Source organism: Sorex fumeus, unplaced genomic scaffold (assembly GCF_029834395.1).
Source record: "Sorex fumeus unplaced genomic scaffold, SorFum_2.1 ptg000093l, whole genome shotgun sequence".
Taxonomy (NCBI): domain Eukaryota; kingdom Metazoa; phylum Chordata; class Mammalia; order Eulipotyphla; family Soricidae; genus Sorex; species Sorex fumeus.
In genome coordinates this window covers 7,570,769-7,591,622 of record NW_026606150.1, presented here as the reverse complement: position 1 = coordinate 7,591,622, position 20,854 = coordinate 7,570,769, and the positions used below count along the sequence as shown (strand labels likewise).

General features: G+C 66.8%; 1 protein-coding gene across 4 annotated transcripts in view; it reads left to right on the top strand.

Annotated features, from left to right (window-relative positions):
- Window positions 1-20,854, top strand: part of SHANK2 (SH3 and multiple ankyrin repeat domains 2) — a 169,687-nt gene that overhangs the window by 91,110 nt on the left and 57,723 nt on the right. For all 4 annotated transcript variants that reach the window (XM_056131815.1, XM_056131814.1, XM_056131817.1 and 1 more), the window contains 3 exons: window positions 2,665-2,740; window positions 12,948-13,030; window positions 14,514-14,638. In XM_056131815.1, the coding sequence (XP_055987790.1) occupies window positions 2,665-2,740; window positions 12,948-13,030; window positions 14,514-14,638 (284 nt within the window). The remainder of the gene's footprint in view (window positions 1-2,664; window positions 2,741-12,947; window positions 13,031-14,513; window positions 14,639-20,854) is intronic.

Below are 20,854 nucleotides of genomic sequence, written 5' to 3'. Positions count from 1 at the left end.
GAGGTGACGGTGGAGTGAGGCAGGTGGTGATGGTGCTGGTGAGGTGACGGCACTGGGCTTGGTGAAACTGGTGTTAGCTGCGTTCCCCAGGCTTCCGCCCTGGGGGGACCGGCTCTCCAGGAGGAAGGGTGACTATTCCTGGAGCCAGAGGGCAGGGCAGGGCTGTGCCACGCCCACAAAGTGGCAGTAACGGGGGACCTGCCGGAGGCCTCAGCGGTGGCGAAGGGGAACAGGTCACTTCACTTCAACGGCCTTGCTGGGTCACTTTAAGACCTGGTCAATCTGCCGTGGGTTGCCACTTTCTCCTCCTTTATTTTTATTTTATTGCTTTTTGGGTCACAGCTGGCTATGCTCAGGGGGTCCTCCTGGCTTTGCACTCAGGAATCACTCCCGGTGGTGCTCAGGGGACCCTATGGGATGCTGGGAATCGAACCCGGGTCGGCCGCGTGCAAGGCAAACACTCTATTCGCTGTGCTATCGCTCCAGCCCCTCTCTCCTCCTTTATTTCAAACCGTGTTGCTCGGGGCTGGAGAGAATACAGTGGGCAGGGGGCTTGCCTTGCATGTGGCTGATGGGGGTTCAATCCCCAGCACCTGAGAGGGTTTCCCGAGCCCTGCCGGGAGTGGTCCCTGAGCACAGAGCCAGGAGTGAGCCCAGAGCACCACCCTAAAACCAAAGATCAATAGTAAGAACTGAAAGCTATTGCTGTGAGGTCTCAAGACCCGGGCTGAGGCCCCCACGCCCTGCAGCCTGCAGCCGGCAGCCGCACACTCGGGCAGGACCCCGTCTCCGTTCCATCTCGGGCCGCCTCAGTGCCCCGCGGTTCCCCAGACAACCACAGAGTGGCCACATGGGGCTCCGGCAGCAGAAGCAATTAAGAGAATAAAAACAATTAACAGCCAGTCCCCACGACCGGGTCCTGCGGTTTCATGAGCTGTTCTGCCCAACCCCAGAGAGGTTCACATCACACCCCTCCTGTGCCCTGCGCCGCCCCCAGACCTGGCCCATGCAGACCCCCACCCCCAAGCCTGGCCCACCGGCTCATTGCACACAGCATGGCCCCAGCTCTGCTCACCGCTCTCCTGACCCCTGCGGTCTCCCCCTAGTCCCTGTGTGGGGGACCCAGGGCTGCCCCCCACACGAGCTCCATAAACAATGACCCGGGACCGTGCCCTGTGGGGGTGAGGGGCACTTCCGGTCCAGGTGCAAACACGGGGAGCAGCCCCAGGGCAGCTCAGAGGCCCATGCACTCCGGCCCCCACGCTGCACCCACCTGGGGTTCACAGTGGGCACTGGGACTGCCCGGGTCCTGTGTGGGGTCTGGAAACAAGGACCACGCCCCCCTCCACTTGGGGGGGCTGGGGGAGGGAGGACTCAGATGCTCTAAGGCCGAGGGGCTGGGCGTGGGGGGGCTGGGGGCTGCAGGGCACCTGGTTGGACGTTCACGGGCATAGCCGTGCCCAGGCCTCGCGTGCGGAGCTCCCAGATCCAGAGCGGGGGACCGGGAGGCGTGGGGAGGGGGACCGGGAGGGGGCCGGGGCTGGACTGCCGAGGGGCCAGCGCACCGGAGCGAGTACAGGAGGCTGCTGGTCGTGGGCACCTGGAGAAGTGCAGGGGTGAGAAGTGGGGAGCCGGTCCCCGGGGACCTCCTGAGCGCCCCCCCCCCCCAAGTCAGCCAGGGCACATGCACGCCAGGACAGGGAACCCCCTTGCAGGGGGGCACAGTGCAATGCTTGCTCCGCGCACGCACCCTCAGCCATCGTCCCAGAACCCTCCAGAAGGTGGGATCCTCCCTCCACCCGCCTGGGGTCCCCGGAGAAGTGGGAAGGTGGCAGGATGGGGACACTTGCTCCTGCAGAAGCTCCCGGGGAGGGACCCTGGGGCTCCGCCGCACCTGCCATTGGTGGGAATTGGTCACATGGCTGCGTCTGGCGCAAAGACACCTGGGAAATGAGCAGTCAGTCCCGCCCCCAGCCAGCTCCAGAGCCAATGGGAAGGCAGCAGGTGGCCACGTGACAGCTGCCGGGGGCGGGGCGGTCGTGGTTCATGCTGGAGCTGGTGCGTGTTTGGGGCTTTGGGGCAGCCCTGGCCATCGCATTGGGGGCCGGGGCATCCCTGGGTTGTCGAGCTCGTGGGGAGCTGCTTTTGCGTGTTTGTGGCCCCGGGCTGGCCCTTAGACCATCGTGAAGTCCGGTCATTGCCCATAAACCAGGATGAGGGTCTGTGGACAGTCAGCAAGTCTGTCCCTGCTGTCCCAGGAGCACAGTCTCCGCCAGCGTCCGTGTGTCGGGGGGCGCTGCCCTGGCGTGGCCGGCAGGACACACCCTCCTCGCACTGAAAACGCAGTCTCTGCCCTGTCCTCCTGAATTCTGTCCCTTTGGGGCCACACCCGGCAGTGCTCGGCGCTCTCTCCTGACGCTGTGCTGCCGGATCACTCCTGTGTGGTGCCCAGGATGGGAGTGGCGATGGCCACGTGGAGGCGAGCCCCTCCACTTGCGTCCTCCAAGTGCAGACCGGAGCTGTCCACGCCCGACTCCCCCTCCCCCGTGGGTGCACAGGTGGCATTTGCGGTCAGACCCCTCCCTGACCTAGCAGACCTCCGTGCGGGCAGGCAGTTGGGATTTCTGTTTGGGGGTCTCTCTGAACTCTCTCTCCCTCCTGCAGAGCCCCGCGCGGACCGCAGCAAGAAACTCTTCCGGCACTACACTGTGGGCTCCTATGACAGCTTCGATGCAGCCAGGTGAGACGCGCCCTCTGCGGCAGCCCAAGCATGGGACACTAGGATCCCCCAGATGGGAGACCCCCACCCCGGGGCACAGACACAGTGGCTCGGGAGGGGGAGGGCTGGGTGTCGGGAAGGGGAAGTCGTGGCCTTATTGGACATGGCTATTGTCGCCCAGGGGCACCAGGTCCCTTCCAGCTCACTGCATCTGTGATACCAGCTGCCAGCCTCCTCCATCGGGCGGGTTCCGGCAGACCCTCGGGTTTGGGGTCCGTGGGATTCACGGGGCTCAGTGAATGGAGCGTGTGAGAGGGCAGGGACGCAGCCATGGGCTGTGCGAAGTGCCGTGGTGCTCGGTCCCCACCGTCCCCTGCGGGCCCCGGGATAAGGGTCTGTGTCGCACTGCTCGAACCTGCTCCCCGCTTCTTGCTCGCTTTTGCTAGTGAAAACTGGCGCACAGGGGCCGGCGCGACAGTGCAGTCGGTGAGCGCTTGCCTTGCACGTGGCCGACCTGAGTTCAGTCCCGGCACCCCGTATTGTTCCCCAAACACCGCCAGAAGTTCTGAGCACTGCTGAGTGTGTCCCCAGAACAGAAAGAAGAGTGGAAGAAAGAGATTGCACAGAGCCCCAAGCTATCTCTTTAAAGTGTGTAACTCCATGGCGCTGAGTGTCCTCAGACACCCCAGCGCCTCCTTGCTCTGTCTCCTCCAGAGTGTCCCACCTCCACAGAGGGAGACTCCCAGCCCCTGAGGGCCCCTCTGCCCAGCTGGGCTCACCTCAGTTCCTGGAAAGGGCTCTGCAGCCCGGGTGTGTGAGCCCCGTCCACACTACCCTGTCACTGCCGAGGCCCCTTTCTGGGCGCACCCACGTGGCCACCTGCCCTTTCTTCCTGCTCAGATGCTTTTGCACAGGGGCTGAGTTCCCCACCTCCCTGCAGCGCAGTGTCCAGCTTGGGTGCGAGGCTGGTTCCAGGCTGCCCTCCCCTCCCCCTCCCTGTCTCCCAAACATTCTCCCCAGACACCCCGTCCCTCGTCTTTGGGAACTGCAGGGCTCTGGGACAAGGGGGTCGCTCAGTGTTTGTCCGGTGTCTGTCTCCTGTCATTTGGCACCCCTCCCTCGGGGTCAGGATGCCCCTTCTGGGAGATAGACACACACCTGGGTGCATAGTGGCACCTCTGCCTTTGCTTCCCCATTTGCTCATGAGCAGTGAGACGCCTGAGCTTGGCCCTAGGATGGAGACCCGGGTGGAGTGGCTGATTCATCTCGGCTCTAGAGCTGGCCTGTCCCCAAGTCCTCTGCCCTATACGAGCTTGATGCGTCAGGGACCGCCCTGCTGTGCCCAGAATTCAGCCTGCCTACCTAGCTCAGCCCCGCCCGTCTATTTTAGCCCCGCCCTCCTAGCTCGGCCCCGCCTATCCATATTGGCTCCACCCACCTGTCTTGGCCCCGCCTATCCATGTTAGCCCCACCCACCTAGCTTGGCCCCGCCTATCCATGTTAGCCCCGCCCTCCTAGCTCGGCCCCGCCTATCCATGTTAGCCCCACCCACCTATCTTGGCCCCGCCTATCCATAGTAGCCCCACCTAGCTTGGCCCCGCCTATCAGTATTAGCTCCGCCCACCTAAGAATCCCTCCCACCCAGCTCAGCTCCGCCCATCCGTTTTAGGCCCACCCACCTAGCTCAGCTCTCCTATCCGTCTTAGGCCCGCCCACCTAAGTCCCGCCCATCCAGCTCAGCCCCACCCACAGTGCGTCCAAGCTCCACCTTCTGACCACGCCCTCCAGTCCCACCCACCCCCCCCCATTCGGTTTTACTTTCCGTGTCCTGGGAGGTCAGCAACCTCCTGGGGAAGGAAGGTCAGGTTAAGTCCCTTCTCCCTAAGGAACCAAATGGGAGGTCAGATGAAGGCCACGGTAGGATGAAGGCCAGTGGGCAGCGGGGGAGCTGGAGCAGATTACCAGCTCCCCCAAGGCCAGCAGGTGGGGACTGGTCAGAGGATCTCCCTGGTCCCGAAACGCGGGGTGGAGGGGTCACCCTCGGGCCCACGGGGTGCGAGGCACCAGCTTTATACAGACAGGGGAGGGCAACAAGGAGCACGTGGGTCCCACCGGCCACTGTAACCCCAGCCCCTGGTCCAGTGACTGACTCCCTGTGCCCTCCGACTGGGCAGCAGCCTGTGTCCACGGGGCGTGCTCGGGGCAGAGGGCACAGCCCGCCCTGCCCTGCCGAGACCTCAGCTCTGTCCTGCCTCCTTCTCCACCCTAACCCCGGCAGCCCGAGGCCCACGCCTTCCCTCTATCCCATCCCTCCCTCCACCAGCCCCCTGCAGCTCCATTAACCACCCTGCCACCAGCCAGCCGCTCCCCGCCCCTCCGCCCGCTAGCCGGGACCCCTGCAGCCGACCTGAGCGTAGACAGCAGCTTCTGGCCCCACGCAGACTCGCCACAGCCGGGGAAATGCGCGTGGTCTCTGTGCTCGGAGCAAGCTGGCCGGGCTGGGGCGGCCCCTCGGGCAGGGGGCAGGAGGCCAGGGAAGGCCTGAGAGAGCCAAGGTGGGCGGGCGCCAGCCCGGTGCAGAGTCCCTGAGGGACGAGGACGGCGCTGTAGGAGCCAGAGGGCGGTGGGGGCCGGCCTGGAGGCTGGGAGCGGAAAGAACAGAAACAAAGCGGGTTTGAGGCTGATGTGGGCTTGGTGGGGGCGGGGGGGGGTGCCGGGTGTGGGGTGGGGAGAGGGGGCGGGTTCGGGTTGTGGGGTGAGGTCAGGAAGGATAGAGCAGGGCGCGGGACATGGGCGGTGAAGGAGAACTGAGATCTGGCCGGTTCTCCTGGGCCGCAGAGGGGAGGGGCGCGGGTCCCCGCCCCAGGCGCCCCCTAACCTGCTTTCGCAGACATGGGGGGGGTCGAGGAAGGCTCAGCGCTCTGCCTCCTCCTCCTTCCAAACCCATTTTCTCTTAAAGATGGAGCGAGAAGGATGGCAATTTATGCCGCGTTCTGCCGTTGAATATCCACTATTCATAGCTCTGCGTTTTCAAGGCTTTCAAACCACGCCATCCAATTTTTATATATTTTTTAAATTGCCGGTTGGGAACACAGACGCAGGGTTAAGAGACTCCAAGCATGCCGGAGCGGGCCTGGCCCCGCGCGGCGCTCCGAGAGGGTCCCCCCAGCGCGTCGGGGTGGGCGTCCGGGAAGGCTGCGGTGCCCCCAGGCCTGTCCTCCCCGCCCCCCCCCCCCCCCCCCGCAACCCCCTGCTCACCGGGCCCACACTGACACCTTCTCAGACCCCGCCTTGTGGGCGGGGAGGCGGCCCCATGGCCCCCTGCAGTGTGCGGGCAGGTGGCTTGGCGCCGCTGAGGGTTCAGGGCTGAGCGTGGGGAGTAGGGACCTGGCCCCGAGACCCCCGACCCCCAGCCCTGTCCCTGATCCCGTGTCCACGGCTCCCTTCCCGGGCTTGGGGCCCAGAGCACCACAGAGGAAGAGGCTTCGCTTTCAGAGCCCAGGCTGGCTGTGTTTCGGGGTGCGGATGGGGCAGCCGGCTTTTGTTCCTTTTCTAATTGGAGGGCACAGAAGTTGCAGGGGGGGGCTGGAGCGATAGCATAGCGGGTAGGGCGTTTGCCTTGCACGTGGCTGACCCGGGTTCGATTCCCAGCATCCCATATGGTCCCCTGAACACCGCGCAGGTGTAATTCCTGAGTTCAGAGCCAGGAGTGACCCCCCTGTGCATTGCCAAATGTGACCCAAAAAGCAAAAAAAAAAAAAAAGAAATTGCAGTTGGGGGCTTGGCCAAAGACGCCCCCATTCCTGGTTCTTGCCCGCCCCCGGTACCCCCATGGGGGGTCTGTGGGCTGGAGCCCAGCTCCCACAGAGGCAGCAGGTTCCGGGGTCACACAGCCCACCCGCCACCCAGGATGCCCCCCCGTGGCACAGCTGGAGCCAGGAGCAGCCCCCTGCCCCCCCATGGATCTGAGGGTCCTTCCCCCCCCCCGCTGGCCCCCAGCCCTCGCCTCCCTCCACATTCTCAGCTCCACTGTCCGGCGGACCTGGCACCCCCTGAGCACAGGGACCTTCCCATGGGACCTCATCAGACCCCACCCCGAGGGCTGGGAGGGAGAGTTTTTCAACCCCGTGGCCTTTGCCCTTTGCCCCCACCCAAGACCCATGCGGCAGCACCCTGCTTCTTGCTGCAGGCTGCCGGCCCCGTCTCTGTCCACTCTCTCAGGCAGTTGGTGGCCAGTGTGTCCCTCAGCCCCACGCTCGTGTCCACCCACAGCCTTGTCCCTGGTCTGCACGGTCCCCCGCCCCCCGTCCCTCATGCACTGGACTCAGGACTCCAAAACAGGGCTGGAATGATAGGATGGGGGGGAGGGACACTGGCCTTGTGCAGCCCACCCCGGTTCAATCCCCGGCACCCTGTATGGTCCCCTGAGCCCCGCCAGGAGGGACCCCTGAGCACAGAGCCGGGCGTCGGCCCTGAGCACCACTGGGTGTGGCCTGTAAACCAACGTTTTTTAAAACGTGACCCCCCCATGGGGTGCTACCAAGGGCCTGTCGAGAGCCCCTGTCCTGGGCCGCCCCACCCCTTCTCCAGCTGCCCCCTGCCCCACGGTCCCAACGGTCCTCAGAGTGGACTCAGCACTGTGAGGGGCTTGTGGTGGGGTGGGGGGCCTGAGGCAAACCCCATCCCGTGTGCCCCGGAGGGCGGGTCAGGACCCCCTCAGAGGGAGAGCACGTGGGGAGATCCTGCCCGAAAGTGGCTGATGACAGAGGGCAGAGGTCATGGGCAGAGGTCACGGGCATTATGGCCAGGGGTGGGGGGGAAGCCTCCCCTTGGACATGGGACCCCCAGGTCCCAGTGGAGACAGAGGAGCTGACCCTGGCCTCCGGGATGAACGGGAAGGGCATGACCAGGACCTCCATCTGCTGGACACCCCACGCCATGCTGGCTGCCGCGAGACCCTGAGCCAGACCCCAACCTCTTTGAGACGGACAGAAGGACGGAGGGGGGGAGGAACGGAGGGAAAGGAGGGAGGGAGGGAGGAAGGAAGGAAGGAAGGAAGGAAGGAAGGAAGGAAGGAAGGGAGGGAGGGAGAGGAGGGATGGAAGGAGGGAGGGAGGGAGGAAAGATGGATGGAAGGAAGAAGGAAAAAGGAAGGAAGGAGGAAAAGGAAGGAAGGAGGAAGGAAGGGATTTCTTCTGGGCTCTGTCCCTCGGAGAACACCGTCAGCCCCAGGCCCAGACGATGGGCTCGGAAGTGCGGGACTTGGAGGGTGGGGCGGGGGCTGCTGGTCTCAGAGGACCCAACGCCTTCAGACAGGGAGGGGGATGTGGCAGGGGCCGGTCCCAGCTCCTGGCCACAGACACTGAGGTTGGACACAGCTGCTGGCAAGGGAAACCGGGAATCCCCCTTGGCACCCAGGAGGACGGAGGGGCCGGGGACAGGCGGGGGGTCCCCACCAGGTCAAGTGAAGAGCAGTGATGAGGACAGTCGGGGGTCTCTGTAGAAGCAGCCGTGTGCTTGCTCGGGGGTCCCCTGTGCGGCCCTCGGGACTCCAGCTCACCCATGCTCAGACCCCCAGCTGTGCTCCACGGGAGGCCAAGGAGATCCCCCTGCCCTGCCCCTGACCCCAGCCCCTGTGTGCAGCGTCCTCACCGCGGCTATCCCCTCCGACTCCCTGGGAGCCTGTGGCACCTCGGTGAGCAGGACCAAGCCCCTCCCTGCCCCCAGCCCTGTAGAGGTGGCCGGCCCTGCTGGGGATGGCAGGAGGGGGTCAGCTCCTGGTGCAGCGGCCAGGGCGAGTCAGGGCCTGCTTGGCCCGTGTCCGGCCTTCATCCCTTTCCACCATTGACTGTCCCTGGCCCCTGTGCTCCAGTCTCCGAATGTCCATTCGGAAACGCTGGGCTACTGGTTATAACACGCCCACCCCCCACTGTGGCATCCCATGCAGGGCTCAATGGCAGTTGTGCAAATGACCCTTTCCTCATGGCCACAGGGTGGCTGCCACTGCTCCAGGCATCACCTCCTCCTAACAGATCCTCTCTAGGAAGTCAGGGAACAAAGAGCCGGGGAACACTCCCTCCCCCGGGTACCAGTGAGGTCTTTCCCAGAGGGCCCAGGAGCGTGGCCAGCGGGTCTGCTAGGACCAGGCCAGGTGGTGGGTGGGCCCTAACTGCAGAGGAGGCCGGAAGGTCGGAACTGGGCATACCAGCCCCCGCAGCGGGAAGCAGGGGTGGGAGAATTGGGAACTGGATGTGCAGGAGATCTGGCTCAGCTTGCCTGGTCACTTAGGGGTGGACCCTGGGACGCCCCAGAGTGAGGCTCAAGGGGGCTTTGAAGGCTGAGTAGGAGTTTGGTGGGCAGAGTGCAGGCGTGGGGAACGCAGCAGAGGACGGAGACGTGTAGGGTGGGTGGTGGATGGGGGACGGGTGTCAGCCCGCACAGCACCCCGGGACCAGCAGTGCGGCCAGTAATGCCTGGTGGTGTGGACACCCCTCTGTGCCCACAGAAGGAAGGCCCGGGCCCCCTCGGGCAGGCTGCGCCCACCCCCAAGCCCTCCAGCTGCCGCTCCCAGATGGGGTCTCCCTGCGTGGCTGCCACGGGCACGCCTGAGGGTTCAGATGGGGACAGACAGGTTCCCTTGGGGTCTTTCACAGCGCTGGTTCGTCCAGGACACTCGCACGTGGGCATCAGCTGACCCAGCCCAAGTGCCCGTGGAACCTTGTGGATAAAGGACCTAAGGCCGAGGGTTAAATGTTCCTGGCGGTGCTCAGGAATCATTCCTGGCTCTGTGCTCAGGGATGACTTCTAGCAGGGCTGGAGGGACCATACTTGGTGCCAGGGATTGACCCCGGGTCTGCCTGTGCCAGGCCAGTGCCTTCCCTGCCGTCTGATCGCTCTGGCCCCCCACTTGCTTTTGTAAATAAAGTTTTATTGGAACATAGCTATGCTGACAGGGGGATGCCGAGGGAGGGGCCGCTCGGCTGCCCGGGACAGCGACCCTTTCTCCTGGTGCTGGCCTGGCTGTGCCCGACTGGCAGAGCCTTGGATTTCCCCGGGGCAGACATGGCATTTCTGTTCCCTGAGTCTCTCCAGCACTGTCCTGGTCCCTGTCACCCGCAAGGACACTGTCCGGTGAGACTTTCCCGTTCAGGGAGGAGCCCGCCATGCCCAGGTGGTTCTGAGGCTAGCGGGCGTCACGGGTTCCAGGTGGATGTGGACACCAGGGTCTTCGGGAAGCCTGGGTGCCCGTTAGACTGTCTCTGTGCCTCTCTGCAGGGACCACGACCTCTGCCCCTATCATTCATCCCATCAGCCCCCTGCTGGGTCACCTCCTGCTCTCAAAGCAGCCAGATGGTGCTGCGGGGGTGACGCCCGTGGCACGTGGCTACTTCCCTCGGGAACCACGGGAGGCTCTGAGCCTGTAAGTGCCCGTGGCAGGAGCCCCTTAACTGCCCGCCCCAGGGGTCCACGGGGGCAGGTCCACTGGCCTCTCGGATGGGGGCGGGGGACGAGGCTGCCCACGGCCATGCCCCCCCCGCTCCCCGAACTCCTGGAGGTCACCAGACAGGGATCAGGTCCCGTGGACATACAAAGTGGCAGGTGACCCACTCTCCGTGCGTGGGGCACCCCACGGAGCCCTCGGCCCCTCCTCAGCAGACTGGCAGAGTCTTGGAGTTCCGGGGCAGACGTGGCACTTCTGTTCCTGGAGTCTCTCCAGCACCGGCCCGGTCCCTGTTACCCGCAAGGTCCTGGGGAGCCTCTTGGGCGCTCAGTGCCCTGGACGAGGGACCCCCAGCCCCGGGGAGCTTCTCGGGACGCTCAGTGCCCTGGACAGGGGGACCCCCAGCCCCACGGCCTAAAGTACAGGTGGGTAGGGTGAGTCCTGCTGGCAGCTTCACCCCCACACGCCTGTCTGAGGGTTCGGGGTGTTACGGGGTCATAGGGTGCTCAGGGCTCACTCCTGCCCTCAGGCCACCACGGCGGCCTCTTCCCACCCAGCGGTGTCCCTGGTGGTGTCCCCACCTCGTGCCCTCTGTAAGGCCTTCCCGGCCGGCCTCCCAGCTCTCCAGGTCCCCCCACCCCCCACCCCGTGCTTCCGCTGCCTCCTACAGGAAGTCCTCCAGGCCCCTTCCAGACCCAAACCGGAGCAGAGGTGTCTGGTGGGATAGGGTCAGCTTCCTAACAGCAGGTCCGTCCTGCTCACGGATGCTGGGGCCAGGGCGGGCTTGTGTCTGTCTGTCTTTGAGCTGGGCCCGGCCAGCACCATGGACAGGGGCAGGGCTGCGCACCCTTTGCCTTCTCTGCCCAGTTGCAGGCAGAAGTTGGGGGACCCTGGCGGGGGGGCTGGGCACGTGGCGGGGTCAGCCTCTACTGTTCTGGCAGCAGCCCAGAGGGAAAGGACAGGGCCCTTTAGGGGCAGGTGTCACACCCACCTTGGGGGGTCCTGTGTCTTGGGGGGGAGGTCGTGGACAAGCCTGGGTGTGTTTTCTGAGGCAGGGGGTCTCCGCAGGAAGGCCAACGTGCCCTGGGCAGAACAGGGGTGCAGGGCCCGTTTGGGGGTGGACTCTCACTTCCCCTGGGGTCAGGCGGCCGTGACCTCTGAGCACGAGGACCCTGGGTGCCATGACCCGGTTCCTGGCCTGTGCTCAGGGGTCACTCCAGGGGGTCCTGGCTCTGAGTCAGCTGTGCGGCCTGGTGGGGGGTCTCTTGGCTGGGGGCGGGGCGGGTCTTGCTGCTGTTCTCAGAAGCCCAATTCCCTTCTAGCCTGTTCCCGGGGGCACTTAAGGGGCACGCTGAGCTGATGGAGGCTCTCAGCACCCTGGGGACCCAGGCCGGCCCCTTCCTTCCTCGGCCTCCCCAGCCACCTGTGGGCACCGTGGCCCTCTGGGAGACCGAGGTGGAGAACTGAGACCTGTGAGTCCTGGCTCCTGGGGGCTGCCGGCTTGTCCGTGGGGAGTCTCACCTCAAGTGCTCCTCACGGGGCCTGGAGTCAGGGTCCCTGAGATGGGGAGACTGGGTTTCGCAGGCACCCAGGTGGGATGCAACCCGGGGCAGAGTGCGGGTGTCCTGGGGACTTTCTGCGGGGGTCAGGGAGGCGCCTGGCTTGAGGGGGGGTGGTGGGCTCAGGTGCGGACAGCCCAGCTGGGGGTGCGGATGGGATCTGGGGTGCAGGCAGAGTTTGGGGTGCCACAGCCCCGGGACGGGAGGGATTGAGGGGGCGATGGAGACCCTCGGAGGACATGGAGGGGCTGTGGGGGTGCTCTGCCCACACACCCCTGTCCCGTGCTTGCCGTGGATGTGTGGTGTGGACCCACACCGGGCAGCTTCCCCTCCCACCAGCAGCCCCCCCGGCCCCCGAAGGTCAGAGTGACCTTGGGGTCAGCAAAGCCGGGGTGTGAGGGACACACACACCCCGCCCCGCGCAGGTCCCCTGGGCGCTGGCTGGCAGCAGTGGGGACCACACGCGCGCCCTGGGCTCAGGATCCGCTCAGGACCCGGAGCTGCAGCGAGCGGCGGGGGGTTGGGGCGGGCACCCCCTGGCCGGCCCCGGCGCGGCGAGGCGAGGAGCGGGTCGAGGGGAGGTGGGGGGCCGGCCTGGGAGACCCCTGGCCCTGACTCCTCCGCCGCCGCGGGCAGCGCCTGCCCGGGGCGGCCCGTCCTCAAGGACCTCGCGGGCCGGGAGTGGTGCTGTGCGGGGAAACTGAGGCTGGGGCCCCTCCCCTCCTGCAGCCCCCACCCCCGTGCGGCAGGTGCCTCGCGTGGGGGTGGGGGCTCCCGGGCGCTGGAGCCCTGCCCGGGCTCGGCCCGCCCGGCCCCTCCCGGCCGGCCCCGGCCCGCGCCCCCCGCGCCCACCCGCGGGCGCCGCTCGCTCCCCGCCCGGCCGGCCCCCGCGGGCCTCTTAGGACCCCGCAGAAGCCCGGCGGCCGCCCCTCCTCCCGGCGCCGGCGCCCCAATCCCGGCCGACTTCCGGGGCAGGCGCCTCCGCCCGCACCCCTGCGCCCCCGGACGCGGGCCCGGCGGGGCGGCGCGGAGGGCGGCGGCCGCGATGCAGCGCGGGGAGCGCCGCGCGCCCGGACCCCGGACCACGGGCCGCGGCGCCCCCCGGCCCGGCGCCTCCCGCGGCGGCCGCGCGGGCTAGCGGGGAGGGACGCGGCCGCGGGCCGGGCCGGCCGCCCGCCGCGATGCTCACGGCCAGCGACGGCCGCTTCCCGCGGGACTCTGCCCACAGCGACTGCAGCGTCCAGGACAAGACCGTGGTCCTGCAGAAGAGGGACAATGAGGGCTTCGGCTTCGTGCTCCGGGGGGCCAAAGGTAAGCGCGGCCGCGGCGGCCCGGGGCGCGCGCGCGGGTGCGGGTGCGCGTTGGCGCGGGTGCCCGTGCGCGCGCGGGTGGGCGCGCGGGTGTCCGTGTGTGTCCGTGTGTCCGTGCCCGTGTGTGTGCCCGGCCCGTGTGCGCGCGCCTGCCTGCGGGGAGGACGATGCCCCAGCCCCGGGACCCCGCGTCCTGCCCGCCCGCCGGGCTCCCAGCGCTCCTCCGGGCTGCCAGCGCGCATCCCTGTGATTCTCGCAACACGAGACTGCTCGCACCCAGCGCCCCCCGCCGTCCCTCCCCCACCTTTTCCCTCTTTCTCTCTCTCTCTCTCTCCTCTCTTTTTCCTCCCCAGTCAGGGATGGAGCCTGTTGGGTGGCTTTGCTCAGCCAGATGGTGGCTGGGCGCCGCGCGCGCCTGGGCTGGGCTGGGCTCCCGGAGCTGCCTGCGGGGCTGGGCTGGCCCCTGAGTTCCGGGGCCCGGAGTGGGCTGGGGCTGGCTGGGGCTGGCGCGCCGGGTGCCCATGTGCCCGCTCCTAAGGTGACTTTGCAGAGGCAAGGTGGCAAGATGGGCTCCGGGCCCGTTGGACCCAGCTGGCAGCAGCCACGTCATGTGGTGGAGGTGGGGGGGCTCCGGGGATGCCCCCTCCCCCCTCCCCGGCCAGCCCTCCTCCTCCGGCATGGGGGTGGGGGTGGGGGCTTCCCCTGGCAAAGAAAACAAAATGGCATCGGCCCCAGGCAGGCAGGCAGGCAGGCAGTTGACCACAGCGTGTGTGTGTGTGTGTGGGGGGGGGGGGGTCAGCTTTTCAGGTTATATCTGGGGGGTCCAAGGCGGGCGGGCAACCACACTCGCGCTAGAAGAGCTTCTGCCGGTGGCCGCTGGCCAGACCCAGGAACCGGCTGCCCTGCTAAGGGGTCTGTCCAGAGAGCACAGAATGTCCACCAGGTCTGTCCCCTTCCAAGGCTGAGGCCATATTCATCCTCCCGCCCACCCATCCCGGGCCACTCAGCTCAGGGTGGCCGGGACAGTCGGCCTGTTGCCCTCGAGCGGGGCTTCTGGCCCCGCTGAGCCTGGCCGCACCAGGGAGCAGGGCCTGGGCTGCTGGACTCCGAGAGGTGTCCGTCAGCACTCACGTCCACCCCCACCGTGGCCAGCTGGTGCAGAGGTGGCCCCTGGGTCCACAGGCGCCCGGAGCAGGCACAGGCCGTTCGGATCCCACACCTGGGGTTGAGCCTGCGTGGATGGGAATTTGGGGGAGGGGCGGTTCTTTGCCTCAGGGGGAGGGGGCAGAGGGGGGGCGTCCCAGTTTTCGCCCTGAAAATGTTTAGTCACTGATGCCTTTAAAGAAACGGCAGCGTGGAGACACGCAGGCCGCCGCGCCTCGTGCTGGCCGAGGCCCAGGACTGCGCTGGCTTCGCTGTCCAGCAGCTGCTGCCCCACGCGAGGGGAGCATGTCCAGGCACTGACCCATGCCCTGTCCTTGCAGCGGATACGCCCATCGAGGAGTTCACGCCCACGCCGGCCTTCCCGGCCCTGCAGTACCTGGAGTCGGTGGACGAGGGCGGCGTGGCCTGGCAGGCCGGGCTGCGGACCGGAGACTTCCTCATCGAGGTAGGCGGGCTCCGTGCCGGGCCGTGAGCCGGGTTCTTCCTCATGGTGCCGTGTCGGGTTCTTGCTCATTGAGGTCGGCCGCGGGCTCTGTGCCGGACCACGGACTGGGTTCTGGTCCCCCCGTGTTGGCCGCGGGTGGACGGGGCTTTTCGCTGTCGAGGTGCCTTGGAGAGTGGACGCCGTGTCCGTGGCGCTCGGCCCCGGGGCCTTGGAGCGCGCAAACATGCAGGTGTGAACGGGCGACGCCAGGCTTCATTCTCAGCCGAGGGCTGGGCTGTGGTGGACTACCCGGCTGACCGGGGCCACCCAAGGATGCCCCTGGAGACTGAGACGCACGGGCGCCGGGGTGGCCAGAGTTGATGGCACCCAACAAACTTTTTCACTCAGTTGCTTCAAAGACCAGCGTCGGTGTGTAGGGTGCAGGGTGCAAGCGTCTCCCCACGGAGAGAGAACGTCTGGGGCCAGGGCAGGTGCCCTTCAGCTTCCTGGGGGATCTGGGGGTTCGTGGTGTCTGGGCCCCTCTGGGGGGACCCATTGGTGGCGGCCCGCTGTGGCCACCGACAGGCCCCTGTGTGTCTTTTCACTGTTGAGGTGTGTGTGATTCTGGAAGGGCCGAGGCGAGCAAAGCCTGTTGCAGGTCACTGGCCGGGCTAGGACAGCGCCCAGGGTGGGCCTGGCCGGGGCGCACGTGAGGGTGGGGGAGTGCCGGGTGGGGGCTTCAGAGCGTTGGAGTTGGGGCCGCCGGGAACCAGCATCAGGGCCTGCCTTGGAGCCACGGTCGGCCCTGAGCTCCTCCGTGCTGCAGGGGAGAGGAGGGAGAGCGCCGGGGGAGAAGGGGCCCCGAGGCCTGGCCAACGGCAGCTCGGCTCGGAGGACGCGCGCTGGACGGAGCTGGACCCGGCGCCCACCCGGCTGCGGGGGGTGCAGACGGAGCCCGATGCGGCTCTCATGGGCTAACTCGATTTGTAACCTCATGAAAATGCAGTCTGGGTTGAATCATCTTCCGTAGGCTGGAGTTGTGATGTAAGTGCCCTTCCTGTGTGCCTGTGTGTGTGCGTGCGTGCGTGTGTGTGTGTGCGCGCGCGTGCGTGTGCGCGCCTGTGTGTGGAGCGCCAGGGAGCGCGCGGGCTCTGGCCGGCCGGCAGGGCGGCTGCTGCTGCTTCTCGCTGGTAAATGATGGATGAAGCTTCCCCCGTGCTGAGGCCTCGGGACTCTCCTTGGTGAATCGGCCCGTGGGGGCCGGGCGGGTGGCTGCGGGGCGTCCGGTCCTTCCCCGCGAAGCAGAGCCGGTCAGAGGCGTCCGGGCGCTCGTCCTGTCCAAGGTGCCTCCTTTGCCGTCACACACCCGAGGCGGCAGCAGATGAACCACCTTGGCAGAGTTCTGTGCTCTGGGCCGCTGCCAGATTCGGGGTTCTGGTGTGACTGTGTTAGGTCTTGGCATCGTGGTCTGGAGGAGGACGCCTGCGGGTTGCTCTGCCGAGGACAGGGAGGACCCACTGCCTCCCCTCCCACCCCACCCCCATTCCCAAGGCTGCCCAGGGGGGCACAGGGATTCTCCTGGCTCGGATCTGAAGGACCCGGAGTTCCTAAGTCACTTCCTGGCCCCTGAAGCCGAGTGTGTGTGGGGGGGGGATCACGCATCTCTCCAAGGACCGTGCAAGGACTGTGCAGGGGACAGCAGTGTCCCCAGCCCCCGCGAGACCCCACCCCGCCCGGCCAAGGCCTCTCTCTCTCTCTGGGACTTGAAAAATAACTCCAGCCTCCGTCGGCTTTGTGCCGGCCACGGCAGGGTTCCCTCTTTGTGGGTTTGCTGCCCCTCCCCTCCCCATCTGTCCGGTCGGTCCACCCACCCGCCCCATGGGCGTGGCCCTCCTGCCTCAGTTTCTCCCTGTCACCTGTTTCACCACGATGGTTGGGAGGGGCAGTGGCGTCCATCAGCCCTGCAGAGTGGCCCCCACTGGCTGGCCCCAGCCCGGCCCCCAGCGTGTTCCTCCCTCCCGTCCCCCCCACGCCCCCCCACCCGTGACCAGCTAGTCTGGCCCATTCTTGACTCTCCAGATGGTTTTGTTGATGCCAGAACCAGAGCTGGACGTCCCAGAGGGGCATCGTCGGGGGGTTAGGCTCGGGGCCGAGTTGTGAGGCTGGGCCCTGTGCCCACTCCTGCCCCTGCCGAGGGGTCCCTAACTCACAGACCCATTGCGGCCTCTCCCGCAGACCCACCAGACACAGATAGAAGGAGACCGGGCCCAGGTGACGGTGCGGGGCAAGAGCCGGGACCCCAAACAGCACTTCCTGCCCAGCACCCCTCCCCGCTGCAGCGGCTGGTCCCCACACGAAGCCAGGGGGCAGCGTTGCAGAGGGAGGGGCTGGGCCGCAGGGGAGCCAAGGGGCCCCCTGTCCCCGCGGCCCACGTGGAAACGCGTTGGAAATCTGAAAATGCGGTTGTGGCCAGAGCGAAGCACAGACACTCCGACACTCACCCTGCCCACAGCAGACCCTAGGTCCAGTCCCCAGCACCACACACGTCGCCCAAGCTCCGCCCGGCGTGATCCCTGAGCACAGCCAGGCGAAGCACACCCACACATGCGCGCGCGCACACACACACACTCATGCACACACACACCCACATGCACACCTACACACACACGTGCACATACACATGCACGCACACACGCATACCAACACCCACACACACACGTGCACATACACACACACACGCACACACGCACGCCAACACCTCCCCACACACGCACGCACACACACACACCAACACCCACACACACGCACGCACACACCTTCCTGTGCCCTCTCGGTCCTGATGGGAAGTGTTGCCGGGAAGGGCAGGTGTGGCATGACGTTCAGGAGACGGCACAGCGGGTGCGAGAACCGGGCCGCACACCTCTGGGTTTCTCTCTCTCTCTCTCTCTCTCTCTCTCTCTCTCTCTCTCTCTCTCTCTCCCTCTCTCTCTCTCTCCCTCTCTCTCTCTCTCTCTCTGCTCGTCTGGCGTGACTGTGTTGTTCTTGGCACGTCCTTCTCCCCCCACGCAGAGTGTGGCCGGGAGGAGGGGTGTGGTGCCCGCCCGGTGCCCACATGGCCCCACGGTCTCTGTGTTCATCGTGATGTTGTTTGGGTCCGTGGCAAGGCGCCTGCAGGCTCCTGTGCCCTGAAGTGGCCGATCTTGGTCCCTGTCAGTTTCCCTGAGTAGGTCCCCCTGCCCGCCGGCCTTAGAGCGTCCAGGCTGTGTCCTCGTCCTCCGTTGCCCGCCCCGAGTGATGCTTCAGCTGCACATGACGCTGCCCGTGTGGCCCTGCTGGCCCCAGGTCCCACCCCACAGCAGGCAGGCCCAGGACCTTCCGGAACAGTCCACGCCCCACTGACCATTCTCCCGTGCGGGCCTCTGAGCGCTCTGTCTCCCCCCACCCCGAGGGACTTGGGGTACCTGGACCTGGGGGCCAGGGAGGGAGACGCAGGGGCAGTGTGGGGTGCAGAGTGGGCGTCCAGCGGCCCAGCTTGCAGAAGGGGCCCTGCCGACACCAGGAAGGTCAGCGCGGGCTCCTGCGGCCCTGCCGCCCGGCGCCCGCCCCATGCCAGCCCTCCTGGCAGACGCGCTGGCTGCCTTGGCCGGGGCCCGGGCTCCAGGGGCGCGCGTGGCCTCGCTCAATTGTGCCTTGGCACGGGCCCGGCCGCCACGTTCCCAGGCAGTCTGGGAGTTTCTCCACTCGGTTCCCGCTGGGGCGTCCAGCGCCCGGCCAAGGCGCAGGGCCAGCCTCCCTCGGGCGGGGGCTTGGGGCTTGCTATGCCGTGCCCCTTCCTCCTGGGGCTCTCCGGGACAGGACGCACGCCGCCGCGTGTCGTGCTGGGGACCCACCTGTCTGGTCTTGGGGCGCCCCTCCCCCCACCCTCCTCACGTCTGCTCGCGTGGCCCCGAGCCGGGGCGCGTAACTCAACCACACCGGAGGCCAAGGGTGGGTGAACTCACCCGAAAGTCGGGGTGCAGGGAGGGGGCGGGCAGCAAGGCTCCAGGCTGGCGGGGGTCCCGTCCTGGACTCTGGAGGCTTCTCAGGCCCTGGCAAGTGGGGTCCCCTGACGGCCTGGGGCTCTCGTGCTGCTGGTATGGACACAGCCCAGTGCCATGCCTGGGTCCATGCAGAAGGGGCGTTGATGCTGTCTGGACCTGCCCTTGCCCCTGTTTTCTGCAAGCTCGGCCTCGACTTCCCTGTGGCAGCTGAGAGCAGACGGGGGTGACCGGGGGCGGGAGGCTTCTAGGAGCCGGTTGCCCTCAGCCGCTGCAAGTGCCCTGGGCCACGTGCTGGCCCCATCCCTGGAGTCGGGCTTGGGGGCTTCACTTCCTGGTGCCCCCCCCCCAACCTGAGGGTGTCTGCTCTCCGCGTCTCTGAGAGGCTGAGCGCTGCCTTGCTGCCGGCCACTGTCCCCGTGTCCCCCGCCGCGACCCGGCTCAAGGCTCGGCGCGTTCACTTCGGGGCTCTAATTTGAAGCATCACTGGTTCCAATTTCAGGCTAAAAAAAGACTCCGGATCACTTCAGGGGACCACGGCTGCCCTGCTCCAGGCTCGGCAGGGCTGCAGATGGCAGCACACGGGGCTCGGTGGGGACAGGAAGGCACCTCGGTCAAGGGCACGGCTACGCACAGACGCGGCCAGAGCCTCGTTCCCTGTGGATATGAAAACTTGTGGCACTTCACGGCCCGTGGCGGCGTGAGCTCCCGGCAGCCTGCGGGGCGCCTGGTGCCTTTGCACCGTCTACACAGGGGTCCGCCTGAGCCTGGCAGTGCGGGGCGGGCAGGTGTGGATGGACAGACAGATCTCCTCGGGGGGGGACTTAGGGGTCTGGGCGGGGGCACACGCAGCTGAGCACACAAGGCCTGTGGTGTCAGGGGCGTGTTGCGGGGGCTGTGACGGTCGGCGAGTTTCTCTGCGCGGCACTGTGGGCGGGGGGCTCTGGGAGAGTGTCTGGGACAGAGTGGTGGGGACAGTGGGGGAGGGGTGGTCCTGGGGGCGCCCAGGGTGTAGTGGGAGCAGCTGGCCAGCCCCAAAGAGCCGCTGGCCACGGTGCTGGCCTGGGAGCTCTCCAAGGTCCTGAATCTCGCCTTGCTGGCCCTCTCCAGGGTGCTGAATCCGGAGGGTCTGAACCCAGAACGCGGGCGGGGGTGGGGGGGGCGCTGGAGCTGTGGCCTCGGGGAGCCTGTGAGGTGGCCTCTCCCCTCCCCCTCCCTGTGTCCTGCGCACGGCCCGCGAGGCCCAGTGTCCTTCTCTCTGTTTCCTGGGCTCTATCCCTGGCATCTGCTGCGTGGGTGGGCACTTAGGGCTGCCGCTGACCACGCTGCAGCTCCCCTCCGTGACCATGGCTGTCTTCCGTCGTGAGGGTCTTGTCTGGTGGCGGCCAGCTGTCGTGCTGTCCATCCTGTGCCTGTGGACCGATGCCTGCTCACTTCCTTACTGTCCCTTTGTGGTTTTTTTTGTTTGTTAGTTTGTTTGGTTTTTTTTGGGGGGGGGGGTCACACCCGGCAATGCTCAGGGGTTCCTCCTGGCTCTGCACTCAGAAATTATTCCTGGTGGTGCTCGGGGGACCTATGAGATACTGGGAATCGAACCCGGGTCAGCCGCCTGCAAGGCAAACACCCTCCCTGCCGTGCTATCACTCCAGCCCCCCCCCCTTTGTGGTTTGTTTCGGGGGCCCGCATCTGGCTGTGCTCCGGGTGGGCTCAGGGGCCCTTATGTCTGTTTTCGGTTCCCAGCGTCGTTCCAGGTGCTCAGGAGGGACCCTGATCTCACACTCAGTGGCGGGCGCTCCTGGGTGGACGGTGTTCCGTGTTCGTGCTCCCCAGGGGGTGAGAGGTCAGCTCACCTGCCTGGGCCCCAGGGGTGACCTGCGCCCACGCTGCCCGCCTGCCGTTGGTGTGGCGGGTGCCGGGACTCGTGTTTGCTGACTTGTCACTCGACAGTCTTCCTCAGCTACGGAGGGTGCTAGAGACCCCCACCCCGGGCTCCACAGGGTGAGTTCTGCTGACGCCTGGGTTGCCGGGACCCCCATGCTTGGTGTGCCAGCGCCTCCAGGTGAGGGCTGTCTGGTGTGTCTGTTTGTCCTCCTGGAAGGGACCCGTGGGCCTCAGCATTGACCCTTCCCCATCTCCCCCGCCCCACCCCCAGCGCTGCCACAGGATCTTGTTAGCGGTGATTTGTCTGCGGTGGCCTTTA